The sequence below is a fragment of the Motacilla alba genome, chromosome 6 (genome assembly GCF_015832195.1).
Source record: "Motacilla alba alba isolate MOTALB_02 chromosome 6, Motacilla_alba_V1.0_pri, whole genome shotgun sequence".
Taxonomy (NCBI): domain Eukaryota; kingdom Metazoa; phylum Chordata; class Aves; order Passeriformes; family Motacillidae; genus Motacilla; species Motacilla alba.
Window position 1 is genome coordinate 17,502,780 of NC_052021.1, and position 25,348 is coordinate 17,528,127.

The 25,348-nt window shown below is 44.1% G+C and overlaps 1 protein-coding gene across 2 annotated transcripts; it reads right to left on the reverse strand.

Annotated features, from left to right (window-relative positions):
- Window positions 1–259: 259 nt before the first annotated feature.
- On the reverse strand, window positions 260–24,864 carry ALOX5 (arachidonate 5-lipoxygenase). Of its 2 annotated transcripts, XM_038141235.1 has the most exons (14): window positions 24,568–24,863; window positions 20,591–20,789; window positions 18,778–18,859; window positions 17,088–17,210; window positions 13,801–13,907; window positions 12,086–12,258; window positions 11,225–11,371; window positions 10,923–11,126; window positions 10,607–10,693; window positions 8,748–8,926; window positions 5,948–6,069; window positions 3,698–3,798; window positions 1,660–1,830; window positions 260–439 (listed from the first exon to the last, which is right to left on the reverse strand). In XM_038141235.1, the coding sequence occupies exons 1-14, from the start codon at window positions 24,715–24,717 to the stop codon at window positions 260–262; spliced, it is 2,025 nt and encodes a 674-aa protein (XP_037997163.1). In that variant the 5' UTR covers window positions 24,718–24,863. The 2 variants fall into 2 exon arrangements, with proteins under 2 accessions (XP_037997163.1, XP_037997164.1); XM_038141236.1 differs by lacking the exons at window positions 260–439; window positions 1,660–1,830; window positions 3,698–3,798 and adding an exon at window positions 4,108–4,317 and having other exon boundaries at window positions 24,568–24,864.
- Between the last annotated feature and the right edge of the window lie 484 nt (window positions 24,865–25,348).

Below are 25,348 nucleotides of genomic sequence, written 5' to 3' on the forward strand. Positions count from 1 at the left end.
TTAGTTTAAAAATCCTGGAAAAATAACAAATTGTAACAAATTTGACCCAGAGGGTTGTCAGTTAGATTTTGTTTGCAAGATTGGTCATAACCAAATTTATTTTGAAAGTTCAAAGAGACTTAAGCAAGCTCTGATGGAGAGGGTGGATTTCTTATCCATTTCTTAAAAGCTAATTGAAGAAGCATACAACAGAAAAACATCATTAGCTTTACAGGCCTTCAAACTCTCCTGGTGCTCTATATGCTCAAACATAGAGTGCTCAAACAGCAACACTGTTGGGAATACGATCTGGGGAAAGGTAGTAGTAAGGAAGCTTCTTGTTCTTGTTGCGCTCCGTGATGGTGCTGACAATCTCATCCAAATTCTTGCGGAATTTTGCCATAGCCTCCTTCACTGGCTTCTCCACGAAGTGTTCATCTGGGTACATGCCCAGAAACAGCTGATTAAAAAACACCAAGAAACCACACTTTGAGAAAGCAAAGGCAATTCGTTTTCAATATTATGCCATTTGGCAGAACACCACAGAGCCTCTCCTCACCAATGCTTCTATTAAAATAGTATTATCAACACTTAAGCTAGCCTACACCTTCCCTCTATTGCTGGCTTCTTTTTCTATCCCTGTATCTTTCTGTGGTCCTGGTTCAGGTGTCTACATGGCACTCCTTGACCTAAAGAGACCTTATCCACTGAAAATTTTGCACTTTTATTCAGGCCAGTGGTCAGTCAGACGAGCTTCCTATGCCAGATCTCTGTATAGCCACGCAAAGATTTATGCTGCTAGAAAAAAGGATAGCATTAGAGGGGAATTCACAGCCAGAGGTTTAAAAGGAAAATGATTACTTCATTCAGTGACAGTGGAAGGTTCTGTTGACTTTCTGTTGACTCTGTCCTTCAGAGTTCAATACGACAGTTGTTTTAGTCAGCTTGGACTCTAAGGGTGGTCTGAAAAGTGCACTGCCAATATGGCATTGCTTTGGGCACTTTGGGAACTATTTCCCATAGTACAAGCTTCTCTGCTAGTACTGCTTTCTTCTTACAGAGAAACTGAATTTAAAGTACCCTCTGTCCATCATCTTCTATTTAAGGATTTCAAAACACATTCTCCAGAGCCCTTGTGTGAAACAACCAGGTACCTACAACCTCATTTTACATGAGGGAAATGGCAACAGACCATTTAGCCATGCATGGCTTTATATGCCTGCAAAGCCTTCTGTAGGCTTGTTTTGTTTTCACTTCTCACCTGCCAGGCACAAGCCACAGCTGAAGTGCACATGGCACTGGAGCAGATTTTCCAAAGGAACAGGACATGGGGACTCAGCACTGCAGTAACTTCTTCCCAAGAACTGCAGAGACAACCCTAATGGCTCTGCAGTCCTCTGCCTCCCACATCAGCATCCTTTTTAAGCAATGCCATGCTCAAGCTTAAAAACTTTGATTATAGCTGAGACAGCCTAGGAGTAAAAACACAACTTCTTTCTCAGAGCTGTTTTGCATCTGGCAGAACACAGGCAAACCCACAGCACTGACACATCTCCACAGAAAGGTGAAAATGGCCAAGTCAAGCACAGGGCAGCACCACAGTTTCATGGGTCTGTGCAGTCTTGCCATGGCCCTCATGGTCTCACATCTCCAGCACCTAGAGCAGGGAGGCTGACTTACTTCTTTGTCCTGGAATTGGCTCAAGGCCCAGACAGCTCCCAGATGCCAACAAGAACGTCCCCTGTCTGGCAGACTCTCCACAATTTGCTCGATGGTGACCGTGCCCTTTTCTGTTGGAGGAGGGCAGCGCATTGTTGGTGGGGCGTTGGGAATCCAGGAGCACCAGTCATACTGCACAAAGAGCAAGAGACCACAGTGAAAACCTGCAGTGGCTGGTGCTTGGGAACACACCAAAGAAAATCAGGAGTTTGCCAACAGGGAGTTTGCTTTTGTAATAGGAGCCCCTCAGAAAGAGAAGATGCTAATGTCAGGGAAGTTCTAGAGAAGGCCTAGAGGTGACAAGGAAGTCCCGACTGTTTTGCTCAGGAACTCACAAGAGAGAGAGTCGGGTAATCTAAATGGGAGAATTTATTCTGCTAACCACAGGCATGTGCCACACTGCCCAAATTCAGCAGACTGGCTAAGGCCTTAAATATTCTATTAAACAAAATTCCCTTCTGATAATCTGAGGTGATCGCCTTCACTCCAGCTTCTCTTTTATGCTGAATTTCCTCCAAGAACATGTCCACAGTGAATGCCCATGTGGTCAGATACTAACAGAGATAAAGCATGCTGGTTCATCAAGAAATATGAAATATGGCACACAGATATGGCCATGGGGAGCAGCAGACTGGGAACTCATAGTCACTTCTGGCCGGGTTCAGTGCAGTGAGATGCTGATGTCTCATTTTGCCTCAGGTATGACCCTGAGTTTTGCCACCATCTAAGATGCTGCAGTTACCAGAACCCTTTCTTTCCCAAGCACTTTTTCATTACCTTCATACATAACCCCTGCTCTGCCTGAGGGGAAGTGCACAGCCACCTCCTCCTCCTCCTCCACTCAGCCCTCTCTGCCTTTTGGTTCCATGGCTGAAGATCCTTTTACTGATGGGCTGCATATCCTCTGTATGCCAAATTAAGAGATGGTTTCTTGGTGGTACTTGAACAGACAGGATTTTCTGAGGGGGGCATTGGGAGTTGTCTCAATCAGTTGTAAAGATAAGTTAGAAGGGAACAGTTGCAGAGGTCCCTGATCATGGTCATGTCACAGCAATAGTGTGAGTTCATTAGACACCAGGTTCCAGACCTTCTCCAGGGCTCCTGAGCTGCAGGGGTGGAGAGGATGGTCAGCACAAAAAGTGATGTAGGGTATTTGGGAATAACCACCATAAGAAAGATGGTCTCTCTACTTATCTCTGAGATGATATCTCAGAGACCACCTATGCCTGAAGTGAGAAAATGCAAAAGAAAAAAAAAAGCTCATAAAATCATAGAATATCTCAAGTTGGAAGGGACCTGTAAGGATCATCTAGCCCAGCTCCCTGATCCTTGCAGAACTACCTAAAACTAAACCATCAGACTAAGAGCATCATTCAAATGCTCCTTGAACTCTGACAGGCTTGGAACTGTGACCACTTCCCTGGGGAGCCTGCTCCAGTGACTGACCACCCACTCAGTGAAAAAGCTCTGCAACTGACCAAGTGATTTGCTTCTGGCTCTTAAATCTGCTTTCCAAAATGCCTTGATGTTGAAAGAAACAGCATTTGAAAGGCAGGTTGTTACTATAGATTCAGGGCAGATATATGTCAGTCAAGGCAGGCAGGGATAACACACGTTATCAGTATGTGACACATCAAACATCATAGAGGAAGCTCAAAGTTGCCACTTGGTTTGGAAATGCAAGAAATGAGCAGCACTGCCATTTAAATGCTTAAAAAAATATTCCTGTAATAAAATCAACAAAACTAAAATATATGAGTTAGAACCCCTAATCTGATCTTTGGTACATATGTAGGACTTGAAATGCCCTTCTCAGCTTCCAAATTACTTCAGTTTCCACAGACTTCACAGGGATTTGTAGATGGCTCTGCAGTTATTTTGACCAGAAAAAAAAAGTAATGAAATTCTGTACATCTACTAAAAAATGCTTCTCAGACCCTGCCCTGGTAGATGTACCTCCCAGACCAGAAAGAAGAACAGTCCTCCCACAAGTTCCTACCTGACCAAAATTCACAGCTGCATGTTGAGCCGATGTAGTGAACATGATCACTGTGAGATATTCTGCTAGTGTCTCTCGTGTCCTGATCATCTTAGGGAACCCTAAATGAGGGAGAAGAAAAGCTTGACCCAGCAATGAAGTAACCCTGCCACCCAGCAGTAATCAAAAACCACGGGTTAGAGGGCCATGCAGCAGTCTCTGAAGAGCAGGGCATTCTATGAGTCTTGCTGTGTGGTCTAACAGGAGATCCTCACCTCTCTGTGCCTTGGCTGTACAGTGTAAAAACAGCCTTGCTTCATACAAGTCTGTGAGGCATCACCACTGCTTACCAAGTATATGGTGTTCCATAAGGGAAAGAAAAAGTATAATTATGCCTTCAAAAACCAGTGTCCCTGTCCTACCTACCCTGCAGCAAGGAACTCCCGGAGTCCCCAGGGCAGGGACCTCAGGTGCTCCATTTTTCTTCAGTCTGCAGTGCGAGCAGGGAAGGTTCATGCCAAGGAGGAAGCGACCATGTGCTTGTATTTATAAAGGTCTGAGGCTCAGCAATCAAGTGTATTGCAAGAAAGAGTGCAGGGAGAGTTGATTTGCTGAAATGGGAAGTGAGGAAATGAGAACTTCTGAAAAACAAACAACAGAATGAGGAACAGAAATAGTTGCATTAAGCTGTCTCTGAAGGAGAATAATCAGAGTTATATAAAGAAAAAATAGAATAGTCAGGGACTAGGGAAATATTTTGCAACCGAAGCAACCCCAGCCCTGTATCACTCCTGTCCTCACTAAATCACAGGCCTGTGCTGTACCCCTGTCCCAGCCCACTGGTCCCATATACCCACAGACAGGGGCAAGCTGCCCCTGCCCAGGCTGCCTGTGCCAGCTGCTTCATATCTCCAACACCAACCTGATACAGAACTCAGCCTGCAAGAGGGAAGAGGTAGCTCTGGCCAGCCACCAAGCCCGAAGAGGAGAGGATGCTCCATCCTCTCCTATGTCCTGCTATTCTAAGTACACTGTGCTCATCTTTAAAGGAGTTTGGCATTCTCCCAGTCACAGCAGTCCTCCCAGGGAAGAAACAGGTGCCACAGCCTCCCTCATTTAGCCTCCTCCCATTCTTTAAAGAGCCTGCCAAATCTCCATTCTCTATGATACAACCCTTGGAGCAGCAGCAGTGCAGAAAGACATGCTACAAGCCTGGTAATTTTCCCATCTGTAGTGGCAGTCCTCCCACCAGTGGTGCTTGTAGCATCCCACCCCAGCTGGAGCTCTGGAAGGCTCAGTACTTGTCTCATATCATGATGCTTAGGTCAAGCATGAAGTCCTTACCAGGAGGAACAACATTTCTGAGCTATTGCTAAGAGACAGCTAGACAAACAAAAATGCACCTTTGTTTGTCCAGGCTGATAAAACCCAGAAGCTTTCTATCCACCAGAACATAATGATTGGAAACATCACACCTTTGCCTGGACATCTGGCACTCCAATGTGTGCATGCAACACCAGAGCCATCTGCTCTAGGTCACTGGCCAACAGGTGTTGACAGATTTAAATCAGACAGGACAATAGGAAGAATCCCCAGCCACCTCTATAAATTCCTGAAAAACTGCTTGGAAAAAATGTGTGTGGAAGAGAAAAGCAACATGTTTAGGGAACAGCAGGGGAGTATTTACTGAGGTGGGCAAATTGAGCCACGTTGTGGATGAGAGCTGCCATGGCCAAGTAATGGTTTGCAAGAAAAGAGAAGTAGTGAGAAGAGACAGAGCAAAGGAAAATATTTCTTGGAAATTATGAGTATCTGCTCTTGAAGAGAGTAGAATAGTTCAGTGATGACACAAATGCTGAACAAATGTGAAATGCAGCAACATACTCCTCGGAGGTTATTGCATGTTCTTATTTAGTGTGAGGTTTGAAGGAGAGGATTCAAGGGGCCTCACTGCTCCTTGATGTCTCTCAGTCTGCCTGGTGGCTGTAACACACACAGACACGGCCCCTAATGCTTACAGCATGAGCAGGCAAAATCAAAGGACCTGTCCCCTGTGCAGACAGATTACACGAGCTGCTCAAGCTCATTATGAGAATCTGTGTCAAAGGAAGGAGCCGTCTCCTGAGAGATGGCCTGAGCCAGGGTCTCACCATAAAACCCAACTTCTTCAGCCCAAGAAGAGAGCAGGTCTCTGACTTTTGCTGTGCGCTCAGCACTGCTGTCAGCAGGGACTGGACAAGCTGCAGACCTGGCTGAGCCATCACACCTTACCTGAGGCTTTCACACCCCTCATTCCATAGACGTAAATGTCTTTGACAAAGGCCTGCAGCTCCACATCCTCACACACCACCTCGTCGCTCTCATAGTAGATGTGAATTACATCCTCTGCAAAACTGCAGACAGGAACAAACAAACCAACAAAATTAAAGGAGAATGCAAGTCTGCCACTCCAGAAGATGTTCTTCTGACCTTGCAGATGCTACACAGGGAAAGAGAAAAGGGCAAGAGAAGGTCTCAAAACCCTTCTATCTCCTTCCTACAAGTAGGGGGAATTATCAGAGGCAACTTAAATTCATTTAGGACTGCAGCATCACTTCTTCCCCCCCAAAAAAAGATCCTGGACCACACTGCAACCCCTGAAAAATCCCACGCACTTAATTCTCTTATTTGAGGCTTTGCTCCTGCACAGACCTCTGTCATCACATCTCCATCTTTTCCTCACTCCATAGAGACTCCCTCTTGCATATCCACATGGCTCCCACACTAGGCAGTGGGGTTCCCAGACTGTGATACCAGTACCATTCCCTGTATGTGGGACACTCCAAAGCTGCTCCTGAATGCTTAGAGTTGACCCCTCCCATTTGGTATCCTTTTTGTGAAATACTTAAGTGGCCCAGGAAACTTCTCCTGGGAAGAAGAGGTCTAGAGCTATTTCCCATGCCCACTGTTCACAGCAGACACCTTCCTGTTCAGTTCCTCCTCTCAAGATGCCTCTTCCTATGAAAGCTTCCCAGGCTAGCTCACCTCTGAAAGAAAGGCTCTTAAAACACTAAGATAACACAAGTAGTTTTAAAAGCAGTGAAAATAGGAAATCCTGATTTCCTGAAGAGCTGCAGTTCATGACTGAGTGAATGACTGGTTAATGGAGCTGTGCTGAGATATTCTGTTAGCTCTGCAGGTACCTCCCTAATTCTCTTGCTAAATATTTTGACAACAACCCACAGGGTGAAACACTTGACTGTAGAAGCTGACTGAAGAATTGTTACCCAACAGAGATTTATCCCTTAATAAAATATAAACTTATACATTTTATAAATTTATTGCAATTCGGAGACTTTTACAAATCTATCAATGCTCCTATCAGCCAATCAAGAGTTGTCATTGAGGGAGACAAGTAACGGAATAAACACCAAAAGTTTAAGTAATTTTAGCTTCCAGAGGAAATTAAAGGAAAACAGAAACTTTGCAAGATGCAGAGAGAAAGCTGCTCTCCATGCATTCTGTCTCCATGCACTTGGCACTGGTGCCAGGTGATACAGGAAGGGGATCCTCCTCTCAAAAAATGGCAGTATTTCAGACCCCCTTCCATACAAATAGAAGTTAGTATATGGAGTGTGGGTGAGACCTTTTGGGCTGAAATATCTTTGGGTCAGTGTATCTATCTGCAGTTAGATCAGAAACAGGAAGAGAACTAGAGGACTTTACAAATTTGCTATGTGAGACTCATGGTTTTTGTGGGAACAGCCTTATCAGCTTTCTTAGGTGTAGGTCATCTACAACATGTGAAGAATGCTGGGAATAGAAATTATTTCATCAAAAAAATGAAGACTGATACCCCTGCAGAGTGTAGGAGATTCCTGGGGAGCAGACACATGCATGACCATGGGTTCATGGGTCAGGATCTCACACACTCAGAAGGGTACTGCCCACTACATCTATAAACCAAATGATTCACAGCTCTCAGCCAAGCTTGAGGTAGTGTAACATCACCCTCCAGCAAGGTCAACACCCACAAACAGCCAAACTGAATGGAGTGACTAAGTATTACCTGGTATTTGAAAGGCAGATCTCAATCCACAAAGAAAATATAGGAAAGAGTAGGGGGACAAAAAAAAATGGACTACATGAAGAAAACAACCACAGTGAAGCAACAACTTCCTTTTCTCTCAAATGAGCACTCACAATTGCAGGAAGCATTACAAGATAAGCCCTTGTAAAAGCAAAGAGAAAACAACAGTAGACAAAGATTTCCCCAGAACTTCCAACATTATCCTTGCATCATAAAACTCCTACTTTGTGGACACAAAAGATCTGATTTTCAATGATCATGCTTTTCAAAAGTCATGTGATCAGAAACAGCTGCATATTTGGTAAGCAATTTATGCCATACAAAAATATGTTGTTTGTTAAATTAAATGCCACTGCAGAATAAAATCCATATAAATCATTCAAGGCAGTGTTTCAGATCTGAAAAGGAGCCATGAGTGTGTGGTTGAGCAGCCTTGCAGTACCTCTCCTTACTCAGAATTGCTGCCGCTCCTGATCAAACTCAGACTTTGAAATTTTAAGGCATTTTAAGAAAGATTTTGTTCCAACCAGTTTATACCTAATTTACTGAGTTTCAAAAGAGAGCCATCATGGAAGCCAAGCTTATATTTTCAGTCCACAAGAACTTTGATGAGCTCACGTGGCTGGCTCAGAGAACTGAGTCCTCTCTTCGCTTGTGCATAGCTATAAAAAAGAATAACTAAATTCCTTTTGCAGGCTAAATTTGACTCACTAAATTTCTGTGAAATTTTGTAGAAGAGTACATACTTGTAAAGGGTCCTCTGAAATACAGAATGCAAGGAAACAGCACTGAAAATAACAGGAATTACCAGTCTTTCAAGAGTGTGTGAGTGACTAAATATTTTTCCTCAGATAAGAGATACTGGATGGAAAAGGCACTATGTGACTAACCAATCCAGATATTGTTTACAAGATTCCATGAAGATCAAACTGAGGAGGAACAAAAAATAAGTCTGTGTCTCTGTGACTTTATTAGCCAATATCTAGAACGATGGTCTTTTACCTCTTTATAGCCTCCCAGACCTTAATGCCATCATCCCGGTAATAGTAGTAGGGGATATCCTCTTTGCTGTCCATTCCTTTAGCTTTGATCTCCTCAGGGAAGCAGAGAGAACTATAAGTCAGATCCTTCATTGCTTTCTGCACCATTTGTACATGTCCTCCTCCACCCGTAGCATTTGCCTGCAGGAAGAACAGCAAGATGGGAACAGTAGGAGATTATGTTCCCTTTGTGCCAAGATTGGCTTTACAAATTTCTGGGAGATAGGATACAGAATGCTGGTGAATCTGTTTTTCAAGGAGAAAACCACATCTCCACACAAAGCACCAAACTGCAGAGGTTTACTGGAACTGTGCATTTTGACTTTAGGGATTTCACACCTCTTCCATGAATCACTGTTAATATCCACATTTGCACCATAGGTACTGCTTATACTGGAATACACTAATAAAGTACAGCAACATCAAAGCATGGTACTCCCTGCAGCCCTATGCTCCAGTACCAGTGCATGTGTGAAGGAAGGCAGCCCTGAGTGTGTTAGAAGAGGGCTTAAGTTAAACTACCAGTGCTGTTACAGAGTAGTTTAGGAGCAAGTTTTTAGGGATGCAGGCTTCCCTTAGTCACACTGGAAATAATGCCAGGAGATCAATCCTGCTGGATTGAGACTAATGAGGAGTAGCCAGGGTTTCAGTATATGCTACATTTGAAAAACACAGCATGTCCACAACAGACAGCACTGCAAAACTCTTCAGATAATCACTGTGCAAGAGTTCCCAAAAGGTGCTTTTCTAGCATATGATATGGTGTTGTAGTTGTTGCGACCTTACATTTACTGTCCTCTGGCTGGTTGTTCATCTGCATTGTAACCAACAAATTCTGCAATTCCAGATGCTTGCTGGCAGGTCTTACCCACACACTCATCCCACATGCACGGGGTATGGACATGACACTTCTGTTTAAAGGGATGCAAAATGGAGTATAGACAACAAGGAAATGTGTCTGGATTTAACCTCTCTATTCTGCTTGGGTGAAAAACTCTGAAGCAAGTAAGCTATTTTTGGCCTGGTGCCAGTGGTGTAATGAGGACAGAGGTGTCCTGAAACACAGGCTCCCTCTTTGAAAGGGCTTCTGAAGCCTCCCCAAACTTCATAGTAGCCTCCCAGAATGTTGTCACAGGGACTGCTGTGTGCCAAGCTGTTGCAGTTCCTAGATGTGGCATTCCATTTCTCCCAGGGAGCTTGGTGTCACCTGTGAACTTATTGAGGATGCATGCCAGCCCTCACCCAAGCCATTGATAAAGGTATGACATACAGCTATGTTTCAGTGACTCAGATGAAGCTGAGCTTCAGTCCTAGCAGGTCTGCTGCTTATGGCAACTCAAGAAGACAGTCTGGAATCCAAACACACTCTTTGTGGTCTTAGAAATCTGTCTTACCTATGTGTCTTTCTGTGATGAAGACTTCCATTTGCAATCACAAATCCCTTTGCTCCCAGATTAATAACTGAGTATGTAAAAGAAGTTGGGGGCTTAACTATGTGGATACATATGCAGGAATTTATGTGCACTCCTATATTATAACTCAAAGGCACATCAGCAATGAGCAAGATACTGACTGACATTGGCCAGTTCTGATTTGGCTACTTAGAGGTAAAAGAGAACATCTTTAGCACAACAAGGCATCAGTTCTGTGTGCCTGTTTCTCAGGTGTCATTAGTTATGTTTGCCCCTTAATAGAAAGGTCAGGGAACAAAGCAAAATGTGATGATTACAGGATATGTACATATGGAACCATGAAGAGCAAAGAACCATGGATAAGGATGAACTGACATGGACAATGAAGATTCACAAGGAGTTTACCCACCTTGTCAAAAAGGCCACATTCACAGATAAGCTGTTCTCGGGCTTTGGTATTGATGGCTATTGTGAACCGCATATGCGGCACCAAGAGCTGTGAAATGGAACAAACAATGAGAGAAGGAAAATTCTCAATTTGAATTCAACAGCAGCCAGATGTAAAGGTTGAAGTCCTGGTGGTTTAGCTGTACCTTATCTTGCAGGGCAGCCAGTTAAACTATTTCAGCTGAATGATCACCAGAACTTCCTTGTGGTTTGTCCAACTGATGTGATAACCACCCCACCCCACCCCACATACACCCTCCCTTCCTGCAAGAACTAACCTTGAAGAGGGGATGTACAGCAGGCAGCTGCCGGAACATAGCTATGCTGAACACCTCTGAGACTAAGTGTGTCCGTAAGAGGTGGGTCACTGTCTGGTGGATGTGAAAATCAGACGAGCGGACCCAAATTTTAGCTAGCAGCCAGTCATATGTGGCATCTGAAGGAAGGAAGATGGGATTGTCTGGTCCAGGCTTTTGACCAAGCTGAAAGATATAAAAAGAACATGAAACCCCAAGTCCTTCATGTTTAAAATGAGACAACAAACAGTGTGACCTTCTAAAGACCCTGACAGCAAGCCCACCTGGATTGCAATGGGTACAATTTTTTTCTCCAGATTCTTATACAGCAGACAGATGGGTGCAGCCAAGTACTGTATTGTGCATGGGTCTGTTTTATTGGCATCCACACCATCAAGCAGCTCATAGTCCACAATGAAAATGTTGCCTTGCTGTGGGAAAAGGAAAAACAACCAAAAAAAAAAGAGAAGCATGATGTGTTTTAATGATATGCAAGCAACTTGGAACAAAGGAATGGGAAGTCTTGGCCAGAGACTGACATGAGCCTGGTGGTTACAAACTACCCGTGGCCTGTCTTTGCTCATGGCAGCTCAAGAACGATGCCATTGAGACAGCAAGAACCATTGCACAAACTACCTGACTTGTATCTGCAGAGTCTGGCAGTGAGCCTTTCAGCAAAGAGCATCTACGTATTTGGTACTCATGCAGTGACACTCAAGCAAGTTTCACCCTGCCAGCTGAAGAGAATCCTGTGTTAATTGCACAAACAAAAGCAAGGCACCACCCTTGTCAACCCTTCTTCAGCATGTTAGTCGGAAAGGGCCTGCCAGGAAAGGAAGAGGCACCTTTCCCCTCTGAGGCATTCAGTCAATCCCTAACCTTTCAAGAAAACCAGTGACAAAGGACTGTTCATCTCCAGGTTACAGCTCTTCCACTGGACCTGGAGACAGGCATGGCCTGCAGCTGCAGGACAGCAGGAGAAAAGCCAACAGGAGCACTGCCAGTCTGCAGGGACAAACAGCTTTGCCATGACCTATCACACATCCTGAAGAAAGGAGATGTGGCTGAAGGCAGTAAGAACAGACTCTGGAGATTAGAGGATGTGAGAAGGAACAGGTGGAGCTGAGCCTGACCCAGAGCCATACCTTCACTTCCTCCTCCAGGGTCAGGTTCCTCTCCAGACTGCATTCGACCATATCCATGGTCACAGGCAGCTTCTTGGGTATCTCTGTGCATCTCCGGATCAGCACAGGATTGCATCCATTCAGGAACTGGTAGCCAAACATAAAATCTTCCCTCCAGTGTTGCATCACATATTCTAAAGGAAAAGCAAGCCTACAGCATCAATATCTGTGCAGCATCAATACCTACTGCATTGTAGGATTCCTCCTTTCCCCCTCACCTTTTTGTTATACCGGACTGCCACTTTGAATACAGAAAGCAGCAAGAAAAGGATTCAAAATGTGACAGTCTTAGGAAATATCACTGAAGTAAAATGGAAAATTTAATTCTTGCTTCTCACACTTAAATTAAATTAAGAATTAAATTGATGATAATTTGTTTATCCACGTATAGAAAAAATGAGGATTAAAATATTTCACTTTTATGAAGAATACTCTCTTCATCTGTAAACCAACTTCTCAGGTCTTCAATGAAATTTTTTAATTCCCCTCTTAAAATTCACAGGGCATGCAGTACAGAGGGATAAGTTCAAAAGCAGGTGGAACAAGCAGGAGAAGGAAAATGCACATCAATGTGTGTAGGGAAAGAACAGCAGTGGCTGGAGCAGTTCTTTTAGGCTAGAGCTGGGCGAGGGAAATTTGGGGGAGGGTTTGGACTCTGACTCAGTAAAACTCCTCATTTGTTGTTTTGCTTGTTTGACTTGTTTTCCCTCTATTTATTTTTCAATTGCTGATATAAACCCAGATTAACATCTCAATAAAGTTCTAGTTTTGAATACTCCATCTCTTTATTATTACATATGTAGTACTACTGGATATTTTCCATTGTTGCAGAGTTCTGTTTCGTAATGTCACGTTGTCACTTCAGTAAATATGAAAAATCCCATTTTTCCCAGGGGAAAAATGAAGGTAGTGAAGTTTTCCACCACTGGCTAGTTTTAAACAAGGAGGAGCATTTTCTGAAAGCAACTAATTTTTCTAAAAAGTGTAAAAATATTAAAAATATAGGCCCCAAGGGAATGCAGTGATAATTTTAAAAAAGTTTTAAAACCCACAATGCTTTTTAATAAAGCAGAAAAAAGTTAAGTTTATATAAAATGACATTTACATTATCTCCACCAACTGCCTAATGAGTCTGGTGCTGGATCTGAAGTCTACATCAAGAAAAAAATTACTCAGCACCTTGGACAGAAGCTGCATGACTAAAAAATGCCTTGAACCACCTTCTTCTTGTTTCTGCCAAGGCCTGCAAAAAGCAAATTGAGATTTGTGTTAACATAACTGAGACCGATGCTTAATGTTTAAATGTCACAGAATTGGAGCCTTCCTCGTGAGTATGGAAATGTTATCAATGAAATTAATTGTAGATCCTATCTAATTCTTGTGTTAAAAGAACTTTAGGAAGCAATCTTATTAAATGTAAAAAATTGCTGTAATTATTTTTTAATACTTCTGCCACCTTGTGTGCTTGGGTTTATACCCAAGAAAAGCATAATTGCTCTTATTTCTGTGAATTGATCCCTAGGCAGCCTGAAAAAGAGTAAAACTTCAGAGAATACAGTTTATTTATTGGAGAGCAGAAGAGCAGGTCAGCCACATCCATCCTAATCAGATGATCAAACAAGACAACTACTTAGTCACTCTATGACGCAAACATGAGCAAATGCTGATAAACTCACCAGAGATTGTGTTGCTGATTCTGACAAAAATCCTCTCAAAATCTGCAAAATCACTCCAGGAAGACTGGAACATGTGCATGAAACGGTTGACATAAAGATTTTCCATCCTAAAAAAAAACCCAAACCAAAACATATCTTGAAAAAATAATCTCCAGCTTTCTCAATATGCATTCCTATTATTTTCAATATTTTTATATATCTAAACACAATAAACTTTAGTGGAATGTGGGAGTAGCCGCCCTACAGAATTAATATTGCAGGCTGTACCTTTACACACCAGGCTGAAAGGCACATCAAGAGCCCAACTTCTGCTATTGCACTTACAGAACTCCACTCTAGAATTGTTCTCAGCAGCCTACAGCGGCAGTGCTTTAGCACCTATAAAAACTGTAGTCAGAAAAGCTAGTGCTTCACACACACATTGTCAGTGGTTAACATCAGCTAAGAGTGCTGAGGGCACTGCTAACACCAATACAGAAAGTGGTATGGTGACACAAAGAGACTCAGGGAGGTGCACAAAGTCAGAAGATAACCCAGGATCAGGCAGCCACTATTCCTAAAAAGAACGACAGGTACTGTAAGTATCTACAGGACAAAGGCCAGACTGGATCCCAAAAGTGTGAGGCCTGAGTTTTTGAGAGCTTTCTATTTATTTGAGCTGCTGGATAAACTTGATGCTCACATCTAACCTCAGAAACCAAGGCTCTTAGTTGCACACATCACATGAACACAGCAGGCTGGGAGCCAGAAATGTCTGACTTCATCTGCTAATTCAGCAAATACAGCACAGCCGAGCAAGTTCCCTTTATAAGAAATGGCGAGTCCTAAATTAGTGCATAAATGCGAAACTGCTGTTATTAGATGGAAATCATTTACTTTGACTAGAAAGCAAATAATGAACTTGAAAAAGAAAGTTGGCTTCCCACTTACACTTCAATCACACAAACAAAAGCACACACAGCATAGGAAGATATGCAGGGCAGACAGCAAAGTAAAAAAAGTCACAGTGCTGCACAAAAGCCTCCCAAAAAGATTTTGAGGAGAATCCCAGGAGGCTAGATTTATAATCAGCAAACATATAGAAAAGACTGGATCAGAACTGGCTGGAGAGGATGAAAAGCCTGGAGAAACAGCCAGTGGCTTTCTGGAAGGAGGGCTCTACACCAACATGACCACAATGCAGACAAAACAAAGGAGCTGCTTCTGCACTAAGCCCAGATGGGGTGCATGTACAATGGGCTGCTTCTGCTGCTACAGATGGCAGTCAAGGGTAAGAGGTGCCTGGAGGCATGTTTGGAAGTAAAAGTCACCCAGTTGTCTATGCTGGAACAGATGATGGTGTCTCCAGAGGTCTTCTCACACCCAACAGGGACACAGAATCACTGTACAAAAACTTCCACAGGACTCAGGAAACAAAAATATGTTTTTCTCAAGAAATCAAGTACTTGGAAGTCTCTGGCACACACTAGAAACCAGAGCAAGGAAAAAAAGTCAGAGTTGCTTGTAGAACTTAATCTGCCCAAATGCAACACTGGTCCAAAATAGCTACACAAGCCTGCATTTCTGGCACAGAATCCAGGCTCAGAGTTTCCATTTGCTAGATAGTGTAGGTCACGTCAGCACCAGGCAACTTCAGGATTATCTCCACCTACACACAATTAATCCTTTAAACTTACAGAGTTGTCCATTGCCAAGAGCATAAAGAATATCTGAGATGTATCTCCCTCTAAGATCCTTTTCACACGTCCCAAGAAAAAGGGCTTTCCCCTCCCCTATTCCACGACTTCTTTTGTCTCATATAACTCTCCCAGCTCTCACATATTCCCTTCAAAGTTCTCCTTGCCCACTGATACACTTTGCATTTGGGTTTCAGACATACCTCTCTGTCTTCCTTCCTACTGCACTCAAACTGAAGACAAGCCCCATGCCTTCCCCCATGTTTCTCACTCCATTCCTGCAATTATTCCAAGCTCCCAAAGCACATCAGGATAGCTAGATAAGGGCTATCAAATTCTTCTCCAAAGATTTTGACAATTCACTTGACCAGAAACATAGGTCTAGATTTTTCAGCTAAATGTGCCAGACAGGAAGCATTGCCATTGCTTAGAAAAATCTGTTTTGTGTCATACCAGTTATCCAGAATGGCTGGCTGTCAGCAACACAGTTTCAGGTTCCTATTTCATGGGGAGGGCCCCTTACAGCCAATGACAAAGATAGATGCCCCTGCAGTCTGTTGAGTCACTTCCAAGTTTCACTTGGCAGTGACTCAGGCCCTCTGACAACATGCCACAGCCTGGCAGGATGGGATTGCTGGAAGGGGAATGCAGCCTCCAAACTGCTTATGTCTCCTAATGGAAAACCTCTCATCTCTGGCATTCAGGTGCTGCTGCTCCTGCATCACTCAGATCTTCTATATGAGCTGGGAAACAGCTGCTTTGCCCTGGCTAACATCCTGATTTGACTCTGCGTTGGTAGCGGAATTCAGCTGCATAAATGAATAAATAAAATACCCAGAATGCTCTGACATGTAAGGACCAGTCTTGTCTCTTGTCAGACTATTCCACCACCTGATAGAATGGTGGCATATCTGAGACAGTGTTGTATGACCTGGGCATTTGAGACAGCACAGAAGGGGACTCAGGGGTCAGAGAGGTCCCATCTGCCTCACTGACACTGTGCTATTCCAGAGCTCTGCAGGATTGATTATTCAGGCTCATCCAATGGCCATCCAATGTTTTCCTCAATGGCATGATATGTGCAAGTGGGTGGACAGTAACTCGGCTGCCCCATGCAGATTACACTCAGGGGTGGATAACGGATGAGCTACTCGGAAGAGATTTTCTCCAGCAGGATGTCAAGGGTGCATTGGTAAAGATCTTTGTGTATGCCACCAGAAGACTAAGTTATCACCAACAGTCAGAGAAGAAAGATATCTCCAGGGGGCAATGCTGAGAACTGAGGGAAAAGCTCAAGCTCAGGTGCCTGTAGTCCTGCTGATGTTTTCCACCAGTGTTCACCAGTGCCTCCATCTGCCTGCAGCCAAAACCATGGCTAACAAGAATGCAGAGGCTTAGTCAGTTCCCAGTGTGAAAAACATAAATATTGATAACTAAAAAATAAAATAACAAATCCATTAAATTCCTACTTTCATGCTTTGAATGGCTGCTGATCCAGCACTTGAAGAAAATAATCCAATTCTGAGATTCAATGAAACCTAGAAGGTGGTCAGATCCTTACCCTGCCCCAAAAGAGACTCTGCAGACTCCTGAAGTTCCACAGACACTTACGCTTTCGTGTAGTTCAGAATGAAGTCAATTCCCTTCTCATTGTCAAACTGGATGTCTCGAGGCAGTTCACTGTGAGAATGGGCATCGATGCTCAGGGGAAAGCCTGGATGCCACTCCTTCCAGCTGAGAAAATAAGAGAGGTTTGATTAACCATAAAATCTTATCAGCATGGGAGCTGTGCCCTTACCTCTACTGTTTTGATGCCTCACTGCTATAAAAGAATTTTGTGTCAGACTCACTTAGGCCAAAATAAGTGATTTACTCCACATCAATACCTACCAGTACCCCACAGAATCCTGAACCAGACTGGAGGGCATCTACTTGGCCACCTACCTTCACAAAGATTGAAGTAGCTTAATATCTGTGATATTTCTACACACTTGCCACATTTGGTTGAAACTGGCAGTGGCTTCAAATGTATTATGAGGGGAGGGAAGAGAGAGACAGCTGCCCAATGCATGCTCATTCTAGGGACTACACTTCTGCAGAACTGAGATACAGCAGCCAAAACTACACAGGCATGTATTTAGATTCCTTCAAAAGGCCCTCTCCAGGAGTCTTAATTCAACTGTTCAACCTCCTAGTGGTCATGGTACACATTCATTGCCCCATTTTTATTTCAAAACAAGTGAATGGTAAAGAATACTGTTTCAATGGTATTTCCAAACTGCCTGCCACATGCAGACTGCACTGGGTATTATCAGCTATGCATCAGAATTTTAAGTAGCTATTTCCCTGAGATTACAAATGGTTTTGCCTTCCTTCTTGCATATGTAAATAAAATTTTGAGGCACACCTCTTTCTGAACCATATTTCCCTCTGCTCTATTTCCTGTAATTTGTAGGGAACAGCCTGTCTTGTTCAAATGAAATAAACAACACATACACCAAACCTCAATCCATCCGTTCTGAATAGACCCTTTGCCCTGACCCCTACTCTCCCAATAAAGAGATATAAATGCAAGAAACATTTTTGTTATTTTAACAGAGCACATCTCTAACAAAAGGCAATGTCTAATGCCTTCTGGAGTTAACCTCTGAGAAAAGACAGAATTTTCTCATCATGCCACTGACTAGGGAAAAATGTCTATGGCAGCATAATATATATGTGATATATATGTATAAAAACATATGTATGTGTACATATATATATATGTGAAACATATATGTATAGTATACATATGTGAGATTTTTACATATCACAACTGTGTTCTGTTAGTACATTCCAGTTCACTCAAACAGGGCCAGTTTTTTACTGCACCCTGGTGCAGGAAACAACTCAAGCTAGCTTGGTGCAGCAGCCAAAAAGCTCCAGGAAAAGCTGACATGTTCAGATCATGTTCTAAAACTGTAGCACTGCTTGTAATAGGCAAATGAAATATGCCTTCAAATCTTCCTTGAAGATTTTCTTTGAAAGCACAGTTGTGTGCCAGAGGGCCCACACAGAGGCTGTATCACTGAATTCCCATGGAAGTCTTCCAGATTGGCTCATCTGAGGTACAAGTATCCATAATGCCACTTGCATCACTGTACAATGAATTCCATCTAAGTAAGAACCAGCTATGACCAACATGGTAGCTCAGGCTTTCTCTTATCCAGCAGCTGAGTAATTAGAGGCATGTGGTAATGTGAATATAGTCTGCCAAACTCTGACCTGATGAGGACAGACCCTGGAGCAGTGGGAAACTCACCGGTACATTTTCTGACGGGATTCGAGCTCTTTGCGCCTGTGCTGCTTGAGAATCTGAGTCTTGTCATCTCGGGGGAGCTTTGCTGTCAACAGGGAAAAGACACAGGGTTATGAGGTTCCTCCACCTATCACTGCCCAGGTGTTGAGAAGGACAGCAAAGTTTTCAAACCTTCAAACTTCTGATCTATACCTTTACAAAGTTTCTGCAGGAAATGCTTACATGATTCAATTTAGTACTTTTGAGTGGACATACAGGTCCTTAGAGAATCTGTGGAAGAAGACAAGATCCTGACTTGGTGCTTCCAAGGGAAAATAAGCTTAAACTAGGAATATCTGTCTCAACTGTATATAACCTTGGATTTCTAATGTACACATTTGCTGTACATATCTAGTGTCAAATGGTCTGAAGAGAGTCTTGGGAACTAATTTTACAGTTCAGGATCTAGGGGACTTTCCATCAATAAGAGAAAGCACAACATTATTCCAGATCATCTTCTCTGCTAAAAGACATGTGCAGGAAACATCTCCAAGCTTCTCCCCTTGAGCAATGTTCTCCCCTGCCAGCTTGGGGCAATAATCACATCTTCCAGTCATGAGAACAGAAAGTAAAAACAATGAGACTTCAGTTCCAGACATTTTGCTCCTCTGACCATGAATTCAATATAACATTAAATAACACAGAGACTTCCTTAGTGATCAAAGGAAGGGCAAGGTACGAGACTCACTTTACATACACAAATGTGGAGGCAGATAAAACCAGTAGGAGTTTCATGACAAAAGCTGTTTGGGGTTGGGGCTGGAAATATCAGAGATAATGCAGCTGATAACGTACATGTCTAATGGTTTCCAAGTGGTTGTGTCCAAGTTACCAAGAAAGTTTCACTTGTTCTTGTCCTTTCCCTCACCGTACTCAGAAAGCCACACAAAGCTGCCTTCCATGGAAGTTGTTATCAAGCAAATTATGGAAAAGGGAAAGGACAAAAATAAACTGACACATAGTTGTTATTATAGGACAAAAGACTTAAACCACAAAATGGCCCAGCCAGGAGTGACCAAAAATGTAAGGGGAATATAAACATTCATTTCCTACCACCTCACACTTGTTGCAGCTGTTTTCAAGCACTCATGTTGCAGAACACTACCGTTGCCAACCTCACCCAGGTTCCAGAGAGAGGAACAAGCAAACATCAGCAAAAAATGTCTGCCCAAACCCTGGTCACAGCAAGTAGGTGTCAGAGACACTTAAAAACACCTTTCTTAGTTGGTCACCATTACTTGGAGCAGTCAAATCCATCACCCTGCCTTGTCCTGGATTTGACAGCATGCAAAGAGAATGAATGTTAAGTAAGCTGCCGTTTCAGTTTGCACCTGCTGAGCAACTTTGGGACTTTATTTCATTCTCATGAAAACAAGACAATTTACAGGCAATTAATCACAGGCCACTTAGGAGCTTAGAATGAAACAAACACTAATTCTAATTAGATCAAAAGGGCTTTCAGCAATGGGGATGTGGTGTAGTAAAAATTTTGGCATTAAGGTCAACCTTCAAATTCAAGACCAGTGTAACAAGCCAGTGTTAGGACTCTTCCTTGTATGTGCTTCCCAAAACATCCAACCCAACTGCCAGTGCCTAGCCCAACAAGCTGCTCAGAAAGCATTCCTAGTAGGGAAAGCCCACTCTCTAGGATGCAGCAGGGGACTGGCAGAGAGTCTTCATCGAAGGGAGAAGATTGGGAAGTATGTGGAGAAATGGGAAGGAGAGATAGAAGAATTCCAGGTGTTCTGCAGGAAATCTGGTTTCTGATAGTTCTCACCTCTTCCATCTCGAAGGACCACCTCCTTTTCATCTGTAATCCAGCGGTAACATGGGAACTCCAGATAGTCACCCACTGGTGTTTTAACAGTGATATACTTAAGGTACCAGTCATCCTGGTACCAGTATTTTCGTTTCTCAATTTTTATTAGCTGTATTTCTCCAAGGTCTTCTTCAACAGTCACATCATAGGAGTCAACCTGCAGAGCAGAATACAGCCAGTGATCCACTGCATATGCAGAAAGCACCACCAGCACCACCCAGGCATACCTAGTCTTTCCTCACACAGCTTTCCAGCTTCTGGTGGGTGAAAAAAGGAAGTCTCATTAATGGACTGCAGTGCAACAGAAAGATGAAAAACAAGAACAATAACATGCAAAACACTTCAGAAATGGAGAAACATTTTTGGATGCAACCTAAAAACAGTATTACTCCTTGAAATGTGTGCAAGTCTTAGAAAAATGCGCAGGCCAATGAAACCATTCACTCCTCTCCTAGCAAGAGCTGAAGGAGGTACTGCTAGGGCACATCTACTCATGCAACTGGAGTGGAAAGATGTTAAAGAGATTAGAACATTGAACTAGGAATTTAAAGACCTTTGTGTGTTAGTTGTGTGTGCTTCAGTCTAAGGACAGTATCCAGATCACCTAAATCCACTTCGTCTTTTGCTTTCTGGTCTTCTTCGGTTCTCCCTTTTTAAAATGAGGACAATGGTACATTTTATGTTTATATAGCTAAAATTTGGACAATTACACATTTTATGTTTGTAAGGCTCAGATGTACAAAGGAATTTAAGTACAATGTTACACCCAGAGATATGTATACATAAGATTTAAATTAAAGAGCAATATGAATCGGATCCAAGGAGTTGGTAGAAATGTCACATTGATAGCCAGCTTTCAAAAGAAACTCATTCCTCTGGTAACAGCCTACATGCCTATATTACCAGAGCCCTAAAGTAGTTACTGTTGGTGTAATGCAAGAAGGACATGCAATTAAGCTAAATGATCCTGGAGGGTTTTAATCTTTTTATGAACATCACAATTCCAATTTTAATGGCAGTTCTGAAAGGGAGGGCTCCCTCCTGGTACCTCACACAGCTTCTGCTGCCTCCAAGCCAGCACTGCCACAGGCTCACCTCAGATGACAATTTTGCTAATAGAGTAAAGGTGTGCCAGGTTACAGAGAATGGGAAAGGTGCAGGTAAGAACTGACAGTTGGCTGCTCAAGGTTTCTATGCCGTTTGTTGTATGAGGTCCCTTGATAAACACCAGGGTGGCTGTGCAGTGAACCAGAGATACAAAGGGCTTTTATACAGTTTGAGGGCAGAGTGAGTGAACAGAAGTAGTGAAGACTATTGCACTGTCCAAACTCCTGTACCACAATGTTCAAGCAATTTAATCTCATGCAAAACCTGAGTCTCTTTTTGAGGAGAGATTCCTACTGACCATTCTTATATTGGATAAAGGATGGCACAGACAACTCCTCTTTGTATAAGCATAAAGCTCTAAGTGCAAAGAGCTGTATTTCCTATCTGGAAATACATGTTAGTATTTTTCTTTCAACAAAAGAAAAAGCATATGAAAGGGGAACAGGAAGGAAATAGAGAACTGAGGGATACCATAAACTTTGAAATTACTCAGCACCAGAGGAATTTACTCAAAAGACACTATGCAAAGAAAAGAAACTAGGACTTTCAACATTGCCTGTGTCCAGGGCTTGAAGTAAGTCAGAAAAACTACAACTGAGCTACCATTGTGCAAATTCCTTCATGGTTTTCCACATATTTTTCCCTCAGTCGACATTTGCCATGCAAATCTCCTACTCGGATCTGGCCCATGCCCTCTTTAATCACATATAGTAATATGCCAAATTTGCAATAATGCAAATGAAGACATTATGAGGATAACGGAACTACAGAGCCTGGCCCAACATTTAGGGAAAAAACTCCCAAACCTGGAAAGCAGACAACTTAAAAATAATGCTGCAAAATGCTGCTCATCCACTAAAAACTGATATTTGTTTTAGAAAAGGATTAACAAATTAATTGCTTTGCAGAAAAAAATATAAAGATGGTATTGAAAAAAACACTAAAGGCAGAACTGTGAAAACAATTGCTACATTTTGCAAACCAACCAAACTCAAAGTCTTCTGGCCTTCTTTGGTTTTAGTTTTCTGGTTCTGTACTGGTATTTTTCTTTCCTTTCCTTCTTTCTTGCTCAACATATTATTCAGACACAGTGTTTTGCGCACAATGTAACCTGAACAGGTGCCTGGAAAAAGATGCTGCATTCCCCAAGAAAACATCCTCAAACCCAAAATGTAGCACATTGTACTGCAAGTGTCCAGTGAGCCAGACACTTTACAGAACACAGACTTACTCTGTGGTCCACAATAAATACATGCTGACTGCTGCTAACACCCCCACCCTCTGTTGCTCCCTCACCTCGTGGATATATCTCTGCTTCTGCTGGATCTGGTCCCACAGCAGGTGCCCCATGGTTGGGGGAGACACTGCTGGTGGGCAGACACTGAATGCTCCCAGCATGGCATTTTCTCCCTGTGACAGCATCCAGCCCAACTGAATGCTCAGAGTACTGGCAGGCTCTCCATCAGAGCCACCTGAAACCCTCTTTTGCAGCCCAGGAATAAGAGCAAACTGCCGGGTCAGTAAAACCCTGGTGGTGATCTCCTGAGCTGGGCAGGGCTCAGCCCTCCTGGGAGAGCGCCCTAACCCTAAGTTTGCAGGACAGTCTGAGGTCTCCTTCAACCTCTCCTGCTGACATTGTTCAGTTTTGCCTAAAGTATGTGACTATTCAGCAGATAAGAGAGAAACAATGACCGGATGTCCACTGGGGAGATTCAGGTAACAAGGTCCTAAGCTAATGAATGTTTAATCATGAAATAAAATTAACTTCAGTAGCAGTGGCTGGCAAATATCTGGGGGACCACAACCACACACACCATCAACACCTACTCAAAATGCTGACTTCTGTTAAGTGTATCCATGATGTTTAGCACAGAAGAGACCATGGACCTAATTCAGGCTGTGAACCACATGGCTGAAAAAACACACCTCAAGGCAAAGCAGCACCATGACACTGAAGACTCACTTGTACATGTGGTGCGAGGTCTAATTTCCAAACTTCTGAATATCTTTTTATAACTTTGAAAGTTGTTTCTATCTCATCAGACCTTCTAGAAACTGTGCAATTTGTTTCCAGGTAAAATACACATTTTGGAAAGGGGGGAAAAAAAAGTGTATTATTTCCAGAGTGGACAATAAGCAAATAAATAAGTGCCATTCTAAACCAATGCACAGAGTATAAGCAATTACATTTGGATAGTTGAAACATGGTGATAGGACCACAGAGAGGACAGGGCACAGCTAACAGCAGAAATCTGGGCTATGAAGAAGAGCATAGCTGATAGCCCAACCACAACTTCATTCTCAGACATTCATGCTGTTTTTCAGCTTTCATCGACGTTGCCCTACACATTTTTCTTGGCAGGCATTGTAATTCCCACTAGATGCTCTTACCCCTTTGTTTAATTCTTTGGAGATAACTGGGCTCTGACTATTAGTAATACTGACTCCAAACACCACCTATCAAGAGGAAACACTCTAATTTTTTTTTAGGATTTGTAAAGGAAGTGCGAGGAGATCCAAAAGCCCATCCTAAGTCAGAACCAAAGAGCCCCATCTTTCCTGAGGTCTGACTGACCGCAGGGGCTAACTCCTAGGGCAGGGATGCGGATGACGGGCGGCCGGGGAGGGCAGCGGGCACCCCAGCCTCGGCGTCCCGCTGCGGAGCACCGGCACAGGGAGACAAGCGCTAAAAGAGAGCCCAGCCCTGCCCAGCCCCTCGGGCGGCCGGCCGGGGGGCGGCCGAGGTGCCGCTGCTGCGGCCGCAGCGGCCGCGGATGGCGGGCCGGGGCACGGCGGGCACAGGCGGCGGATGGTGCCGCGGGACTCACCGCGCCGCGCTCGAAGTCGTTGTAGAAGGGCTTGTCCAGGAGGTGCCTCTCGCTGCAGCCGTCCGTGCCCTGCAGGGTCAGGTACACGTAGTCGTCGGTGCCCGCGAACCACTGGGTGCCCGTGGCCACCGTGACGGTGTAGGACGGCATGGTCCCCGCGGCGCGGCTCGCTCGCCACGGCCCCACCGCGGCTGCTGAGCCGCGCTCCTGCCTTCGCCCGGACCCTGCCCAGCGCCGCCGCCTCCCCCGCCGCCGCACGGGGCGGCTCGGCGCTGCCCGCCCCTTCCCCGGCCCGGCACACCTACCCATCCCGCCTCGGCCGCGCTGCGCCTCCGGCCCGCCGCCTGCCCGGCACAGCGCCCCTCACCCGCAATTCCAGCCCTGCCCCGGCACAGCGCCCCTCACCCGCAATTCCAGCCCTGCCCCGCACCCTGCCCCGGCACAGCGCCCCTCACCCGCAATTCCAGCCCTGCCCCGGCACAGCGCCCCTCACCCGCAATTCCAGCCCTGCCCCGCACCCTGCGCTCAGTCCGTGCACCTGCCCTCCCGCTGTGCACCAGCTCCACGGCAGCACGATTTACACAGCCCTCCACACTCTACTTTCCTTTTGATAACCTTCCACAGTTTCACAACTCTACACAGCATCCAGAGCTCTCGGCTCTGCAGCACAGTGCTCCACACAGTATTCCTGATCCTGCCAGGCACAGCTCAAGTCGACACAGCCCCGTGTGCCTCACCACCTCTACATTCACAGGATTTCATCTTAAACTGCTCTGCACTC